Raw genomic sequence first — 18,803 nt, 5'->3', positions numbered from 1 at the left:
TTCTCTTCATGTTGGGTTTATTTAAGTTACCAGCCTATAAAATTCACCCATTGGACTTGGAAATTACTCTCTGTTACAGCCCCCGCCCATCTCTCCTCTGACTCCTATGTCACCAAATCTCCTCTCATCTATACTGTGAGGTTTAAAGCTTAACTACCAAGCTTGCTGATTCTTCCCAGTGTCCCTAAGTGGTACTTCTAGCATATATCAGGACAAAGACTCCCAGGTAATTTGACATTCCTTTCTTTCTCAAGTCAAATCTGCCAGCAAGTCCTCTTAACTGTGGCTTCAAAATTCGCCTCCAAATTTCCTGTTCTCTATCTTAGGTCCATCGCCATCACCTCACTATGAGGGGCCTCACTTTTCTCATTGCTTCTGCTCTTCTCCAAACAACTGTCCTCGTGAACCAGAGGTCAAATCCTTCAACCTCGTATGTGAGATGTGAAGCACGCTCTAAAGACAATCCACATCTGTCCTAAGGATGACAGGCCTTCGTCATGACACATTCCCACATCCCATCTTTCCCCTTCCCTGACTCTGCTGCCGCCCTCTACAATGCACCCTCTAGCTCAGGGCGTTTTCACTTCTTCTTCGCTTTCTTCAGCCGCTTTTCTCTCCAAGGAGGGTAACCCCCAAAGAGTTCAGTTACACTTAATTTAAAGAAAACTTGGATATTTTAGAAATTTTTTTTCAAAATGAAATACTTTGATTAAGGGGATATTATATTTTGCTTTGTGTTCTGAATTATAACTATGTCACTTATTTCCAATGACGTAAAACAGCTGAATATATCCAACAATAATGGATCTGATGGGGGAGTGTCATATATCAATCTGTTGATTTCATTGGTTAAGCAATAAAGAAACTGCTTGGCCTCATAGGTTAAAACATAGGTGGGAGGAGTAAACAGAACAGAATGCTGGGAGAAAGAAGCTGAGTCAGTGAGTCGCCATGATTCTCCCACTCCAGGCAGATGCAGGTTAAGATCATTCCTGGTAAGCCAGCTCGTGGGCTATAGCAGATTATTAGAAATGGGCTAGTCCAGGTGCGAGAGCTAGCCTAGAAGAGGCTAGATAGAAATGGGCCAAGCGGTGTTTAAAAGAATACAGTTTCCGTGTAATTATTTCGGGTAAAGCTAGCCGTGCAGGCGGCCGGGTGCCAGGGACGCAGCCCTGCAGCTTCTATTACTACATGGATCACTTTTAATTTTAGGGAAATCTGTGGGCAGATAGAATCTTCAGAATTACCCTTTAAATATACCCCCAACACATGCTGTGTTTCCTTTCATTTTTAAAGAAATATTTTCATTAACCTTAACTTCATTAACCCATGAGTTGAGTGATTTTTTTCATCCATGTTAAGCATTGACTCAGCGCATCCATGGTCATCCCCCAAGACCCTTACATATGGGCCCATTGACTTCCCCCTGTAGATAAAGAAGGGAGGACAAGGAGGTACAGCTCACAAGAAGTTGTGAGCTGCAACAATTGCTAAGAAGGAGAGATTTGGGGGAGGTGTAGCTGGCCACATGCTGCGTAGACTCCTGTCAATTAACTTGGGAGAAATCCTTACTTGTATCTGTTGCTGCCTTCCCTATCTGAAGTGAATGCAGAGACACAGCAGGAAAGGTCACATAATGCCATGAACATCACAAGCTAGTGAGAGCACTAGGTCAAGATTTTACATGTAGAAAGCCTAAGAATCATATACATATAAAGCACATATTCACTTTATGTACTCAGTGACTTACGTTTATAATCTGGGTTTGCTTAAAGTGATACAGTTCTCCCAATGGGCATGCTTTAACTTTAATGACCTTCAGCAATTTTGCTTGTCTTTCTTTTGCTCTTTACCTTGTTAGTCTGCAATAAAAACCCCGTTGAAAGGTCTACTTTGGATGCTTTTATTTTAGGAAGTCCTTGTGGTGTGGAGCTTTGTAATTGTATAGCCATACTACAACCGTGTGCCGAGGCTCTTGCAGTAGATGCTCAGGAGGGTCACAGGTGATGTGCCCAGATGGCAAGTGTTTACTTAATGCTGGTTCATGCCTTGGGCTGCAGAACTGTGGGAAAGCACTCTGCCTTGGAAAGCAAGTATCTTGTGAGAACAATCTGCGCTCAGATATTTGTGTGGTAGACACTGGATTTGCGCAAAGAGATCACAGTCTTTAAAGCCTTCTCTGCAAATAACGCTTACATTGAAAATTGACTTCTATTTGTGTAGAAAAGTTGTTAAACAAAGAAAAGCTATCATTGCAGTAGCCAGTGATGAAGGATGAACAACCTTAGGCATTACGGTGCAATATTGTTTCTGCACTAAAGCATGGAAAATTCTCATATTTCAATGGCCATATACACATGCTCATATTTCCGTAAGTGTCCTTCATGGTTTTCCTGATGTTCTTGTCTATTTTATTAATAAAATTTCAGGTCCTCTTTAGAACATTTACCTGCAATTTTCTTTAATATTTGTTTCATGGAATAGTTTCATTAAGTAGTGGTAGCTTAAAAAGCTCAGTAGTTATTATTTTACATCTAAGTGATAAGGTATAATTCATATCTATCTAAAATTTTTATAATTGTAAGAGTAAATTGCATAATGAAACATAAAAATTAATGTATTTTTATACCATTTCATATATGTCATATCGTATAAGTTGATACCCTTTGGTTCCATTTTGTTCATCTTTATTACCATTAAAAATAAGGACATCTATAGAAGCAACCTATTACATTTAAAGTGATTAATTATATACTTTTAATGGACTGATAAATGTATATTCCAGATCACACTGTGTATATTGGTTTTAGAACATATGTATGTATTTTACAAAGGAATATTCTTTGAACTATTTTACCATGAAAACCATTGTTTTGTAATCTCAGAACAAACGTGGCTGTTTCCTGTGCTTTCCTCTGCTCTCCCAATCTTCCACGAGTCCACTCTGCTCTTACTAACATCCACCCGATCTGAGGAATTCCTAATCAATGACTACTTGAGGACCAACAATGGCAGAGCCGGACAAATGCCACTGCAACATTACCGTGACAATAATTCTAGAGCATCAGAAATGAAACAGGGTAAACGATACACGGAACACGAGCCACAGAGGCACCCGCAGCAGCCTGCTTTCTTGCTACAGAAACCTCCCCAAAGATTAAAGATTAATAGCCATTTTGGCCCAGGTTCAAATACTAGTGCTTAAAATGAGTTCAAAACTTAGAACTCTTTATATTAAAATATTAAAATAAGCATACACATATTTTGGGAATAAGTCCTAACATGTTACTTAAGTTAGATTTGCTGGGAAAAAAAGGGGGGAAAAAGAAAAAGAATAAGAAAAACATCTAAATGACTGGCTCAGATATTCTTAAACTACCTATTACATTTGAAATGGTACATTAATTATACTTAAACATTTTAAAAATTAAATCAAGGTCATAAGTACTAATAATTATGTATTGAAAGTAAAATTTCCTGAAAGTTTTTCAATTTTTATCTATATTGGTGTAATGATTATACCAACACCTTATAATAAACATAATGATCTTTAAATCTGATCCGCTGGGCTTAGCATGAGAAACAGGTGCAACATTTGAAAAAGAGTACCTACAAAATAATATTAGTACTGGAATTGTAATAATCTTGTTTCAGAATATGTTTTATCATGGACTTAAGTATATGGGTTCTTTTCTAAAATTCTAAGTCAAAACCAAAAGAAAAAAAAAAACATTAGAGGAAGTGACTGGCCATCCACAGCCCATTCAAACTAGAAGGAAAATGAGGCTAGGATCTAGCTAGCATCGTGGAGCTGGCAGGACTCCTTGTACAAACAACTTGATCCTATTAACAGCGGGCGGAGTAGCAAGTACAGGGAAGGGAAAGAAAGCCCAGCAAAGAAGACAAGCAGGAAAAGATTTCCTGCTGTCTACGGGCAGTTAGCTGTTAGGTGAGCCTCCACCCAGTGTAGTGGCACAGTGCCATTGCAAGTAAGCAGTGAGAAAGTACTCTACTGCTGAAGACACATGGTTAGCACTGGTCAAAACAGCCGACACATCCAGACTGCTGGAAGGTGTCAAATATCATCAGTGTCTTGATAAAAAGGTACAGTGTCTATTGATGAGAATATTTGAGGTGGGGTTTTTACATCATCTTGTAAAGTCTTCTCTGGGACTTTAATCTGTGCTTGTACTACTGAGGCTGATGACGGGTAGCTGATGAATGACGTTTCTGTAATGACTGACATTTCTCTGGGGCCCCTGAGCAGCTCTTTGAGAAATGGCTAACATGAGCAGGCCACTAGAAAACATGGCAGATGGAAGGTATGGTAGAAATAATGGCAGGAGTTTTTATATCTGTGTGCTCCAAAAGCCTTCCATGCTAAATTCGGAAAAAGTAATTTTAATTTTGAATCCCTTTTCATGACAATATATCAGTTCTTCTTAAATAGATCTGGCTGCCACATCTTATATTTTAGATCTGTTCCCACCAACAATTTGATTTGTTTAACTTACTATGAGAATGTGCCATGCATGTGACAAGGAGGTCAGAAAAGAACATCCTCTGCCCATCTTATTGCCTCGAGACAGTGACTGCCAATGAGGTGAAAGCTCATCACGTTGGCAAGGGTAGATGCCCAGTACGTCTGCGATCTGTCTATATTCATTTCCTAATGTTGGGGTTCCAATCACTGGCAGTCATATTGGGCTTTTTATGTGGATTCAGAGAATTAAAACTCAGCTACTCTGCTTGTTTTAAATTAACATATCAATTTGTGTAACATATTCCTGTGAAAACGAGTTACTATTTCTGAGGCTGATATTGCTGTGTTTTAGGAAAAACACCTGTAAAAATACACATTGATTCCCAGATGTCTCTACAAGTCTTTAAAAAACCAATTCACAAGAAGACAGTGCTCTGTTCTGTTTGAATACTCTTTGGGGTATGTAAGCCAGTGAACAAAAATAAAACAAAAAAATTAGAGACCTGGGTAATATTACATTGATAGTAGTAAAAGGATATAGAAGTGATCTATTACAGTCATTTTTGTGAACAAAGATGGCTAATTTTAGAAGCAAAGACATTGAATATATATAAGAATATATGCATATATAAATTAATAAACAAACATTTGATCTAGCTGAATATATGTGTATTAACTGACTATAATAGGATGTCAAAGAAGTAGGAAGTAGAAAGCACTAAATTTTAGGAAAAGTTGTACTCATCATTAAACAATATATATTAGGTATGAGTTATAATATTTTGTGAGCTTAACCCTCTATTTTGTCTAAGATAAAAGGAAAATAAATTAATGCAATTGAGGGAGTAATAGAATTTAAAATGATATAGTGGAAAGGAGGAGAAAATAAATAATAACACAAAGAGACTGTGGCAACATGTACAAGACCTGTATACGTCTGTACATGATGGGTCCTAGGGCTAAAGATCAAGAAGACACAGGCCCCCATCCCTAACCCAGAAGCTATCTCCAATTAAGAGTCACTTGCAAATGAAAACCTAGTTTTCTCCAAGGGAGTTTCACTGGGGAAGCAAACAAACCACCCTTAAGGTCAAGCCCCATGCCCAGCTCTAGATGACCAACATAAAATGAACTTAAGGAATCTTTGGAGGTTCTTTGTCTCATAAAGTTGTGTCAGAGTTTTTGCTTTATGTTTGGTTTTGTTTTTATTTTTAAAACCGTATAAGTCTTTTGTGTATGTATTATGACTTCTTGATGTGGAATTCCCCCTCTGTATGCTGTGAGTATCATTGGTTAATAAAGAAGATGCTTTTGGCCTGTGACTTAACAGAGTAAAGCCAGGATGGAAGAGATATATATATAGAGAGAGTAGGAGGAGTCAGAGAGAAGCCATGTAGCCACCATCAGAGAAAGACATGGTGGAACCTTGACAGTAAACAACAGACATGTGGCAATACACAGATTAATAGAAATGGGTTAATTTAAGATATAACAGCCAGAAACACTCTTAAGCTATTAGCCAAATAGTATTGCAAATAATATAGTTACTGTGTGATCATTTCAGGTGTCTGGGTGGCTGGGAAACAAATAAGCAGCCCCACTACAAATTGGCATGCCAACGTGGTCAACGATATCCACATAAATCCTGAGAAAACTTAAAAAGGAGTTCTAGACAAACACAAGAACAGAATTAAACATGGCCTTTTGGTAGCAGCATTTTCTTGGGTGGGCTCTATTTGCTAAAGCAAGCAGAGGCATGAATCATTTAAGAGAGGTCTTCCTGATTTAGCGTAGAAAAATAAAAATAAAAATGGCTGCTTCCTGGGCCATGCTCCCAGCACAAACTCTTTCAGGAGGCCCAGCAATTGAATGTGGTTTGTGGGCAGCATGCTGAAAGTCACTTGGTGGCAGCATGGGACAACTAGTTACCAGAGTTGAAGTGGTAAGCATGGGCTCCCACCTAGCAGTCTCAGAGGCAGTGAATGGACCTTCGCCATGTTGGATTGGGCAGAGCCAAAAGGCAAAGCAGCCTTAGTCCTAGCCATGCTGCTTTGCACTTTAAGAAGCTCTCCTGGTCAGAAAAGGATTATAGATAAGCAATACAGAAAGATTCAGGAAAAAAAAAACACCTCTGAATGTGTCACAGTGTTAGATAAATGTATGTAGGCTTGGGAGGGAGAAGAAAGAGTATGGAGAGTTATAAAAAGAAGTAAATGTTTTTTTTTTTTTTTTTAAAAAATAAAATCTTTGGCCGGGCGGTGGTGGTGCACGCCTTTAATCCCAGCACTCGGGAGGCAGAGGCAGGCGGATCTCTGTGAGTTCGAGGCCAGCCTGGTCTACAAGAGCTAGTTCCAGGACAGGAACCAAAAGCTACAGAGAAACACTGTCTCGAAAAATCCAAAAAAAAAAAATAATAAAATAAAATAAAAATAAAGTCTTTAAGGAGACAGAGTAAACTTGTAGAAAAAGTAATAGATTAAGAAAAATAAGTCACTTAAAGAGAGAATATACATAGAAAGTCTGGATTATATACATTATTGTGTTTTCATTGAATTTTTTGACTGTGAAGAAGCTAAGTACAGAGAGATATTTCATTGTATAGACCGCTAAGCTAAAGATATATATATATATATATATATATATATATATATATATATATATATACACACACACACACACACACACACACACACACACACACACACACATATATATGTTTTGAAAGTTTCTTGACTTCAAAATTTGGGTCTAAGGATATGTTGCTTTGGAAAAGAGGTTCTTCTTTTGTTTCCACAGAAGATGAGACCCTAAAGATTTCTTCCAAAATAATGTGGTTTGATGAATCAAGACCTCTCAAATGTCGCTATGAACACTCCCAAAAATTACTTTGCCCAACAAAAAGCAAAAAGCAGTTTGGAAAGAACTACACCCAAATATTGTTTATAAATGATTGTTTATATTTAAAGGGGGATATGCTATAAATATTTGCATGGGTATGGATCTTGGTTTATTTACACAAATTTAATATCAATTTTGTTATATATATGTATATATATTTCTGCTCTTGATTAAAATATTGTGTTTTTGCAGCTCATTTAAAAATGTAATGTATAATTAAGAAATACATGTTAATAGATATTCATCTATAATAGTCAAGTTTGTAGTCATGTTAGGTTTTCTAGATGTACAGAGATATATTTCAGAAAGATAGGGATTCTTCACATCTTTCAAAGACCTTCAGAATATGGCATTTAAATGTTTAAGAACATAGGACTTTTCATGGCAATGAGACATATATGCTCCTGGCAGTACCAGTCTACTTCTAGAGGATAATGGGCATCGAAAAGGCTTTTTAAGTTTTTTTTTTTCAGTCATTTGGGCAACAAACTGCTCTTACATGGACTTCTTGATATTAGGCTGTATGAACTGGACATGGAGAACCCATAGAAAAATGACTGCTGAACTTGCCTAAAGGTGAGACAGTCCTTCGGGGTTCCTGCTTTATGAAACAGATCTTTGGATTTTTCTGCTTCATGGAAAAGTCTTCTAGATACTATGGGCCTGTAGGCTAAAGACTGGATGCCCCCACATTACAGAAGAACTCTGGGTGGCTGTCCAGGCAGTGAGGTGTTTCTGTCAATTCTAGAGTTTTGGAAGTTGCTTACAATATTTTTTTCCGTTAACTTAGGTAACATTATATCCTTCTGGGATCTTTGATAGAGTTGAAAAATAGATAGTTATAGTTTTCCTTACCTATGAAAAAAGATAAAGTAGATATAAATGTTGAAACTGTAAGTCTTACAAGATACCTGTTTTGTTATATGTAATCTTGCTATCTTAAGGTTAAAACCTTTTTATTTAGGCAGAAAAGGGGAGGTGATGCAGGATTCCCCTCTGTATGCTGTGATTACCATTGGTTAATAAAGAAGCTGTTTTCAGCCAATGGCTTAACAGAGTCAAGCCAGGCTGGAAGAGATATATATATATATATATAGAGAGAGAGAGAGAGTAGGCAAAATCAGGGAGAAGCCATGTAGGTGCTGCTGGAGAAAGATGCATCAGAACCTTTCCGGTAAGCCATAGTCACGTGGCAATACACAGAATAATAGAAATGGGTTAATTTAAGATACAAGGGTTAGCCAGAAATATGCCTAAGTTACTGGCCAAACAGTATTGGAAATAATATAGTTTCTGTGTGATTATTTCAGTTTTGGGCAAGCGGTTTCCGCCAACAGCTTCTGGTTTTGTGTTTTTATAGGATTCCTGTGTGTGTAAAAGTATGTCTACATGCGATTTTTGTGCTTTTTGCGGTTCTTTTTCTTGTCTGTTGTTTTATCCTACTCTAGTTTGTTTCCTTTTATTGTTATTTCTTAGATTCAGTGTTTTCTAATTAGAGTCAGAAAGGCCATGGATCTAGATGGGAAGGTAGGGAGGGGAGGGGAGGAGGACCTGGGAGTAGCTGCGATAGAAAAGGGATAATAATCAGAATATATTGTACCATAAAACCTATTTCAAATGAAAGGAAAAGGAGCGTGTGCTTCAAGTCTGTAGCACTCTGTCAACACTAGGCCATCAAATAACAGCTCTTGCTAGTGTGTGCCCTACTAGCATTGTATACTCAGGCTTTTGGACAGCCAGTACACCATCCTCATGGTTAGTATGACTTTGGTCTGCCAGCATCCATGTTCTTCTGTGGTCTTTGGATGTCTCAAAGGCAGCCCTGGTAATACGGTAGGGCTGTAATATATTATAGATTCTCTGAAAGAAAAAGCCTAACCAATTGTTTTTGAAATGACTCTCAGTCATTTTTCCCTAAATGCTTTACTTAACAATTACTAAGTAATTCATAAGCTATATTCATATAAAAGATATAGTTTGAGTGAATGGAGAATTGTCATAGTGGTTAAGGCTGATCTTTCAGAGCATCTATGTTTGATTCCCAGTCCTCATGTGATGGCTGACAACAAGCTATAACTCTAGTCCCAGAGGCTGTGATGGCCTCTTCAGGCCACCTTGGGCATGAGGCACAAAGGTCGTGCACAGATTATATATGCAGACAAAACATCCATATACACAAAATAATTTTCTTAAAAAAACTGATATAGGAGAAAATATAACAAAATACTTAGATAATAACTATCCAAACAAGTTTTTAATTGGATGATGACTAAACACATCCTAATTAAAATGAAAATAACACCTGCAGGATTGGAATATAAATTAAGTTAGGCGACATATTTCCTGTGATTAACATTTTATACAAGTTATTATTATTTATTATTATGTCTTTAACATAACTGCATAGACTATTAAAAAGTTTATTGAAGTTTTGATTGAAAGTAAGATAGTGGAAAATGCAGAAGAACTCCTAACCCTATGCTAACCATAAAAAGCTAATGAAATGAAATTTTAGTTTACTAGGAAGTACATCACATTCAAGAGAAAACCTATGGTAAAGACATAATGATGAGTTAAAAATAACACATCTCTTTAACTCCTGTGGAAAGTGACTATTATTTTCTATTACTGTAACTCATGGAAACCCTTACCAGGACATTGTTGTCAAAGCAGACATCAGGCCCTTTTCGGTATCTGGGTTGCTTCACCATGTCACAAGGATCTGGACCGTCAGCTAGAGAGGCTTGTCAAGGAACAGGGTGGATGGAACTTCTTCCCCACATGGTCAAAAGCGGCAATGAGATACATGAATTTCCAAAATCAATTACGACCAACTTATGCCAGTGTTCTCAGCCAAGAGAACCAATTCAAGTATTCGGAATGGTGAGAAACTGTATGTTCAGTGAATTGTTCTCACAGGTCCTGAGTATTGTCATCAGTTCTGACCTTCCATGCAAAGTTTGGTACTGCAGTATTTTTCCTCTATAGGATAATAAACAGGGTGACAAACTGAAATATTCATTGCTTTAAGATGATCTCCTCCAGACATCTCCTGCAGCAAAGGATACAAGTCTGCTCTGCTTGCATGAGCAGCCGTGTGTCACAGGGACACGTTCCTTTGCTCTCCACCATGATGAATACTAAGTTGGTGTTCATCAGCTTCTCTACATGGAAGATTCTGCAAAATACATTGTAGAAAAGTTCACTAAATGAAAACCAGCTTTTGGAAAAAGAAGAATGGAAATCATTCCAAGATCCTTTCTTAATGAAAAGAAAGATAAAACAATGTATTAAAAAACCAAAACAAAGCATCACTATCTGGGATAACACACACACACACACACACACACACACACACACACACACACACACAAATGAGTATGACTTCAAGATCACTATGTTTTTACTTACTAACATGAACACATTCCCTCTCTCCAAAATAGAAAATCTTTAAGGTCATGTTAAAACCATCTTTGATTGAAATCTTTAAAGTTGTTGGTCCTAATTACAAAATAAGTACTATTCAGTTAATGTCCAAAATCCTAAAAATGCTTCCTTTTTAAACATACAGGAAATGGCAGAATTTATAATTGGCAATAAACCAGCAATACTTTATTTTGAAGGCAGGCAAAGCAGGAAACAAAAAGCAGCTAAGCATATTGTCAAACTGAGGTCAGGAGAGAGTGCGGAGTAAGGCTCCTCATAGGCTTTCTGCAAGGGCACAAATGTTTTCTATCCAATACGGGAAGCAAAGCTCTTGCAATGTGACATAAAATTTTTCATTATTGCATTTAACTTTAATGGTAATACACATAGGTGTCTGTAGTTGGAAACCGTTCCATTGCAGAACTCAGAGACAGAATCAGGCTCTACGCTCCATGCCCAGTGTCAGTTGCTTAGTTTTCCTTTGTAACCAATATGTGAGCAAGATCTAATTTCTTTAAGTTTTCTCAAATGAATTTTACTAGCTTATCCTTTTGAACTGGGGAGAAAACATAGACCACCTTAAGTGAGAGTGCTTTCAAGCGATGAGTTAGACCAGTCTCTCCCCTCTCAGTTCTTCACGTACGCATTGCTGCTAGAGGACCACAGTTAGTGCACACACCCCAACTGCAGCCACTCCAGGCTGCTCCTCCAGTTTCTAAACTTGAAAGTTCTGTCCATTCACTTTTAAATAAAGTGATCTTTACCCAGAGTTCATATCTGACTTCTCCCTTTACCTTCCTCCTCATAAACTATACCTCCTGGAAGAAGTAGCTTACAAAATCAAGTCGTAAAAAATATTAACTATGCCTGTTGGTTACTCCTTGGAGTGAACAGTTATTATTATGTTGTAGACTAACTTTGTCCGCCCCCAGCAACCATTCCAATGCTTTCCTAGGTTACCTTACCTCGTCCCCTTCCTTTCTGCTGTTCATGTTATTCTGGAAAACTTGCCCTCCATCTCTTTTTAGAAAGCCCCTCCACACTTTATACCCTGTGGCTCAGTGACCCCATAGCATGGATTATCACTTTCCTTTCCCATCTTGTCTTCCTCCTCTATTCTATTACAGTCAAGTGCCATGGGACAATGCTTTTGTACACAATAATGAATTTGCCACTCGTAGTGCTTTAATAAAGCACTGATTGGCCAGTAGCCAGGCAGGAAGTGTAGGTGGGGCAACCAGACTAAAAGAATTCTAGGAAGAGGAGAGGCCAGATGCAGTCTCCAGTCAGATGCAGAGGAAGCAAGATGAGAATGCTAAACTGAGCAATGATACCAAGCCACGTGGCTAAACACAGATAAGAATTAGGGGCTAATTAAGTTGTAAGAGCGAATTAATAAGACTAAGATAATAGGCCAAACAGTTTATAATCAATATAAGCCTATGTATGTTTCTTTGGAACTGAATGGCAGCAGGGCTAGCCAGGATAGAAACTTCTGTCTACAGTGAAGTGTATTTTCTCTGTATTTAAAAGATGTTTTTTGAATGGTAAGATTCACAACGATCTTAGGAGATATTTTTCTCAGAGCCTTCAATTGCACATCAAAGTTGTTATATGATTTTTCATGTCAGAGAAGGGTAGAAGTAGACAAAGAACACCCCAACATTTTACAACCCTTCTTATTTATTATAGATGAGATGGACTGGTATTTGATTGAAATTACCATAACTAAACTTTGTTACAAAGTTTAATATTGACTTTGCTTATGAAAGTGCATTCGATTTTCTCCATTCTGCCTAAAATCAGAAGCAGTTATCTTTATCATGCAATTGTAGCTAAAACAATTATAAGTTATCAAGACTTTATGAGACCGATAACAAAACCAAGTATTTCGGACATTTTCAGCTTAAAACAACTATTCATCTCAAAGATCACTGAGAATTTCTGTTATTCTCCGTGACTACGACAGGTCTGAATGCTGCCCTTGGTAAACAAGGACTGCACCACACAAAGGAGCAGAGTACCTGGAGCAGTTTCCGCAGTCCAGGACACCGCCGAATGATTTACTATCGTTATCAAAGAAGTACTGAGTTTGTTCCGTGATGCAGCTCTGCTTTGACAGGGAGGCGGTGAAGTCATCCTCCTCCATCTCAACTGTGGGAGGCAGAGAGATCATCACCACCGGAGAAGCAGCATTTCTTACAATCACTACTCGCAGAGACAGTTAACAATTAATGACAAGTGTCTGATCGGTTGGTTTACTGTTGAGTAATGGCCTGACAGTCATTAAAAGGTGCTTGGTAAGTTTCTAAATAATAAATTAATACCTAAGCTACAAATGCAAACCAATGCGGACTATAACAGTTTATAAAACATTGGAAAGTAAGTTTTGATATATCAAAAGTATCAGTTTGATGATCTCTTTCTTTTGCTCACACACATGCATGTACACACACATACATACATGTGTACACACACAGATACACATATATGCACACATGCATACATACACATATACAAATGTGTCTACACACACGCACACATACATGTACCTATACACATACACACACATGCACAGATATACACAAGTATCCACATACATACATACACATACACACACACAAACACACATACATACACACATGCACACACACGTGTATACACACATATACATATGCACACATACACACATGCGACTTCTCTCTATGAATTTACTGGACTGATGTCACAGTACAAAGGAAAAATGGACTTCTGTGTTGGTGAGCACATCAGCGCATTGACATACCTGCCTCAAGGAGCCGTGGAAACGTCAAACTCAAGAGCAACTGCTGGAGAATAGACCTGGAGTTTTAAAATGGATAACTGAGAAACATCTAGAAGTTGTCCTTTCCAAGGTTTTACATGAAAACTAGCGTGTGAGTGAAGGCCTGCTACAAGACTACTGAGTGAAGGACCCTCCTGAGGGCCTGCACAAGACTGGACCACAAGGAGCTAGCCTGGCTAAGGGAGAGAGCTTCGGGTCCCACCCTTCCATACTAAGCTATTGGTTACTGATGGATTATGGGGGAAGGGGTGTCGTTATTCTCAAATCCCTTAACTATCTTATGGATTGTATGCCCCCTGGTGAACCCATCGGGCTCTACTCGATAGTGCCGTGCTCATAACCATTCTGCTGGCCTTTGTGAGCTCTGTGGACCACAAAACAAAAAGATGATAAGATACTTAAGGGGTGTGTAGGGGAGGACCGGATAAGTGGGAGGGAGATAAAAGAGGGGGGAATCAAGTGCATTATATACATATAAGAGATCACCAAGAACAAATATTGCTTAAAAAACTCTGAAGAGGGAGAATGTTTTGAATCTATCATTATTTTCATATAGAAAATTGAAAAGTATCTTTCCTATGATCACTGAAAAATAACTACTAATATTTCTAACCTGTTCATAGGAAAGAATAATACCTATAATACAGCTGCCTTGTCACAAATCTGTATTTTAATGACATTTCTCTTTCATTTATAATAAAACCCAACACTTGACTTACCAAGCAGCAGCCGTGGCCCACCAGCCAATCTGCAATATGTCTGCAATTGAAGGCTATAAAATAGAAAATAAATATCAAGAATTCATTACATTGGTCTGCACTGGCATGACTGTCCCCATGAGAGGAACTAGCTAGCTCAAGCACAGGTTTTACTGACCACGTATGCTGAACGATGTCCTGCCCCTTGCTTTGGTGCAGCACCTGGATCACACACGGACTGATAGTCATATGATTTATTGAATGCATAAACTGATATGTTAATCAGGTGTCTCATCAAGCTTGGGTCAATCTCTCCAAAGAAACGTCCAATCTGGAAAACAAAGAGATATTTGGTCATTTCAAATTCAAAGGATCAACATCAGATTTAATATAGAGAAAAAAAATTCTTTCTAAGGAACTGAACTAGAAAACCAGTTTGTAAATTTGAATAAATGAGAACCTGACTCTGGCAATGTGGAAGAACCAAAATGAAATTAGGAATTCTTATTATTCAGGGGTTCTCTGTGACCTTATATTTGTAGGAGGAATGAACATCCAAGCCACTTCTAAGCATAATAAGGTCACTATTAGGTGTCCCTGATAAGAAGAATGGCTTTTGGGTTAAGATTCCAAGAGAGACCAGAGTTAATAATGTTTAACCGCATACCGGAAACCAACAAAGGGCAAATTTTGGTTCTCTGACCACACAAGAGAAGGCAATTGAGATGACAGACACTTTAACTAGCTTGACTGGAGTTGGACATTACCAACTGATTGTAGCAATTTTCTGACTGTTTAAAGACTAAAGGCACGTTCATAACGTTTTTAAAATCCTTACTGCCTGCATTAATGGGGACTACTATTACCTAAAAGAAAATCAATTACAAAAGGAGAGCTAGGTTTACTATTTAGAGTGCACTGGTCTACATTATAGTAATCTTTGAAAGATCTATTTTGGGACAAAAATTAAACAATTCATCGGTTTCTAAAATCCTAAAGGGGTTCTCGGATTAATCATAGAAAACACTTTAGAAACTGGACTTCTGTCTTACTCTAGGCTCATACCTGATTAGTGTACTCATCATGGTTGGCCATCAGAAGAAACCCGCCATCATCCAGAATCACGCAGTCCATCACCTAGGAGCAGAAATCAACAGGTGTTCAGGAAGGCTAGCACGCTGCTCCCCCATTGTTGCAGAGGATACAGAGAAGTCGAGCAAGAGGTGTAAGAGAAATTTAGATGACTCCATCTTCTCCAGATGAAATGTATTCCGGAGACACTAACCTCATACGTGTAGGGCACACTGGTGTACATATCAAGCCTCTAGGTTTAATAATCTATCACCAGCTATCTACCTCCCAGTGACAACTGTCTGAACAAATCTGAAAAGAGACTCGGCCAAGTCTTTTTAGAACTGCAAGGTTCTCTAAGTGTCTGAGATGCTAGACACAACAGCATATGTAGTAACACATAAAATTTTACTATTTTAAACATAATACTAGCAAGAAGCCATTTATATTTTTTATTTACTATATTTCATAGACTCGGGAAAAGTCAAGGAGTAAATATGAAAAACTATTTTACATTACCTTATTAAAAATATTTAGTTGGATAACGGGAGGTTTACACAAGAAGGCAAAAGAGAACATGCTCATAGAAGAGAACTTTCTACCTGGTTTAAATGTGTGAAAATTTAATAGCTTATGTTAAACAAAATCATGATTAAAGAATTGTCTTCCAAGTGGGAAACACAATAAGCAATGTTCCCAATTTGAAAACAGTTTGCTCTAAAGCGACTATTTACCAGGGCCGATGGGAAAGTAAATAAAGTAAATAAACTCTAAAGTAATAAAAGGTGTGGCTTATGGGTTCCCAGAAGTAGGAGTCATCAGAAAGATGGAAGCCTGCTCTTCCGGTGGCGGTCTCAGACAGACACAAAGAGACAGGCTGTCACCAGTGTCATCCTCCCCCAGCTCCTGGACCAGTTTTCCCAGCATGCTGCTTAGAGCACCGTCAGGACCTGGACTAGGGTGGCTTTCATTCTTTGAGGGCAGACTCCATTTGAAAACAGTGCTCTGCTTAGAAACTTCTTGAAAAATGAAGTTGCAGGCAGTCCAAAGACCCCACCTTCACCAGTACTGAACAAGACATGGTCCATGAGGACATGACTCTTCCCCTGCCCCTTCCCTTAAGGTTAAATATTTCCTGAAGAAGCATTTAAAATGCCTGCATGAATCAGTCATCTATAGAATTTGTTAGCAGTAGATGAAAAAAATTCCTGGATCTTTTCAATCATGGACATGATTTACTATTTGGTAAGTAAGAGAAACAGACACAGTCCAGTCAAATTGATTTTCGAGAATCTGCTTACATCACTGTTTCTTTTGCAGTCGCAAACAGGACCAGCACACTAGAATAAAAAAAGAAAAAGGGAAAAAAAAGAATTAAAATCACCTTGTCACAGTTTTAAATCAGTTTAATTTAATAACTACCTCCTTATAATAAGAGAGCCTGGAATTCTTTTATCTAATCTAAATGAGAGCAAACAATTAGAGCTTATAAGGAAAAAGATACTAGTTTTATCTGTTTTTTTAAAAAAAATATTTATTTATTATGTATACAATATTCGGTCTGTGTGCATGCCTGCAGGCCAGAAGAGGGCACCAGACCTCATTACAGATGGTTGTGAGCCACCATGTGGTTGCCGGGAATTGAACTCATGACCTTTGGAAGAGCAGGCAATGCTCTTAACCACTGAGCCATCTCTCCAGCCCCCTAGTTTTATCTTTAAAGCCAGAAAATATCAATCAATATGAATCTGTATGAGCATTTCCATTTGTCAGCCTGAGACAGTTTTCATTGTATGGCCTAGGAAAACACAGGCTTTGAAAATGGGAATTTCTCTTTCTATTGAAGGGAGCGACCCTGGAAGTTTACTTTGCCACTATATAAGGATCATTTTCAGTAGGTGAACTTTAAAACTATTAATCATAGTTGAATAATTAAAAAAAATCTTACCGGGTCCCTGATTGAAGTTTTGGTAAAATTTTCTATCCAGGAATTTACATCAATTTTAATCCCCACAACTGAAAAAATAATATAAATTAATTTGAAGTCATGATTGTTTTAATACCATCTTTGCAATGTAACAACTTAGACAATTTATAAACTAACTAATAAACTTGATAGTCAATAAGAATTTTTATAGAAGTAAAGTTTCTGGAATCATTAAGATATAGTTTTTATAGTCTTAAACTATTCCATAAAGTATATTTTACATTTCAAGCAATTTTTTAAAAAAAAAATAGCCTCAATTGGCTCTTATTAATAGTCCAACCTAAAAAGGTGAGTGTTGATATTTAAAATATATGATCATTAGTGCAGTATATATAAAAGGTGTCTCTAACCCTGCCAGTTCAAGCATTAGATTCATAAGAAACATTTGTTGTCAGAGGAGCACATGAGCTATTGGGAACGGTGGGCAACAGTGAGTAGCTGAGAGACTAAGCGATAAGTAGGAAGTAAATTAGCAATTGAGCGAACGGCGAAGGAGGGAGTCAATAATGGAGTGAAGGCTAGGAGTAGAACTGTAGATAGGGTAACACAGTTCCCAGGAGCAGAAACTGCTGCTCCCCTTCCCCTTTCCATCTAGTCTCTCTGACTATAACTGCAAGCAATATTGGGCCATCTAACGACAAATTCCACTGGATCTTATTTTATTGTATGCACTGACTCCAGCCCACTTCTAGTTCTCATTTGCAATAGTCTACTTGGATTGCCTGGTTGACTTAATGTTTTTCCAAATAGATGAACAGTTTTAGACAGACCCAGCCCTGTTTTCAGCAGCTACATAGTAGTCTAGTATACAGGTATGTAAACGTAATTCCATGTTTAAATGATTACAATTATGTACGACCTTGGCACCAGTCTTTTGTGCGTTTGAAAACAGGAGATACTGACAGAGTAGCATTGCAAGATCTATCCCAGATTTAAAATTTTGATCTCCCAAATAAGTGTTTCCCATTTATGATGAAATGTAATATCTTATTTAACTTTGGTCACCTGTACACACAATGCATGCTTACCTGCAGGCTTAAGAAGTTTTCCTTGGATATACAGTTCGACAGCTTTGCTTACCATAATGCCAGATTCATATGCGCCGGGTCCACTTTCTAAAAGAAAAGCAAACAGACTAATCTAGATGAATCACAGTTCTGAGCCTTTGAATGATCTTTCTACAAATAAAATGGTTTTGGTATTCTTTTTCTTTCTGCAAATACCAAAGAAGTTTGAAGAATCCAAAGCTGATTTTTATTTATTCATTTATTGTCATGAATTATCCAACTTGATTTCATCTGCTTCCATAATATAATGGATGCACGGTCCAATCACAGCCATGGAATATTTTAAAATGTTGGCGAAGCTTTTGGAGGGAAATGGAAAGAATGATCTCAGAGTCAAAAGCAGGCTTTG

The 18,803-nt window shown here is 37.8% G+C and overlaps 1 protein-coding gene across 6 annotated transcripts in view; it reads right to left on the bottom strand.

Moving 5' to 3' along the window:
• LOC121434621 (voltage-dependent calcium channel subunit alpha-2/delta-1) overlaps positions 1-18,803 on the bottom strand; it is a 380,872-nt gene that overhangs the window by 5,581 nt on the left and 356,488 nt on the right. For all 6 annotated transcript variants that reach the window (XM_041633534.1, XM_041633535.1, XM_041633536.1 and 3 more), the window contains 10 exons: positions 18,416-18,502; positions 17,349-17,416; positions 16,702-16,740; positions 15,395-15,466; positions 14,508-14,660; positions 14,351-14,403; positions 13,593-13,648; positions 12,832-12,961; positions 10,450-10,559; positions 10,033-10,115 (listed from right to left, as the gene is read on the bottom strand). In XM_041633534.1, coding sequence (XP_041489468.1) covers positions 10,033-10,115; positions 10,450-10,559; positions 12,832-12,961; positions 13,593-13,648; positions 14,351-14,403; positions 14,508-14,660; positions 15,395-15,466; positions 16,702-16,740; positions 17,349-17,416; positions 18,416-18,502 — 851 coding nt within the window. The remainder of the gene's footprint in view (positions 1-10,032; positions 10,116-10,449; positions 10,560-12,831; positions 12,962-13,592; positions 13,649-14,350; positions 14,404-14,507; positions 14,661-15,394; positions 15,467-16,701; positions 16,741-17,348; positions 17,417-18,415; positions 18,503-18,803) is intronic.

Source organism: Microtus oregoni, unplaced genomic scaffold, assembly GCF_018167655.1.
Source record: "Microtus oregoni isolate MIOR12 unplaced genomic scaffold, Mior012 000044F_ref0000062, whole genome shotgun sequence".
In the NCBI taxonomy this organism is placed as follows: domain Eukaryota; kingdom Metazoa; phylum Chordata; class Mammalia; order Rodentia; family Cricetidae; genus Microtus; species Microtus oregoni.
Note: the sequence above shows the minus strand (reverse complement) of the source record. Positions and strands in the feature narration are given on the sequence as shown.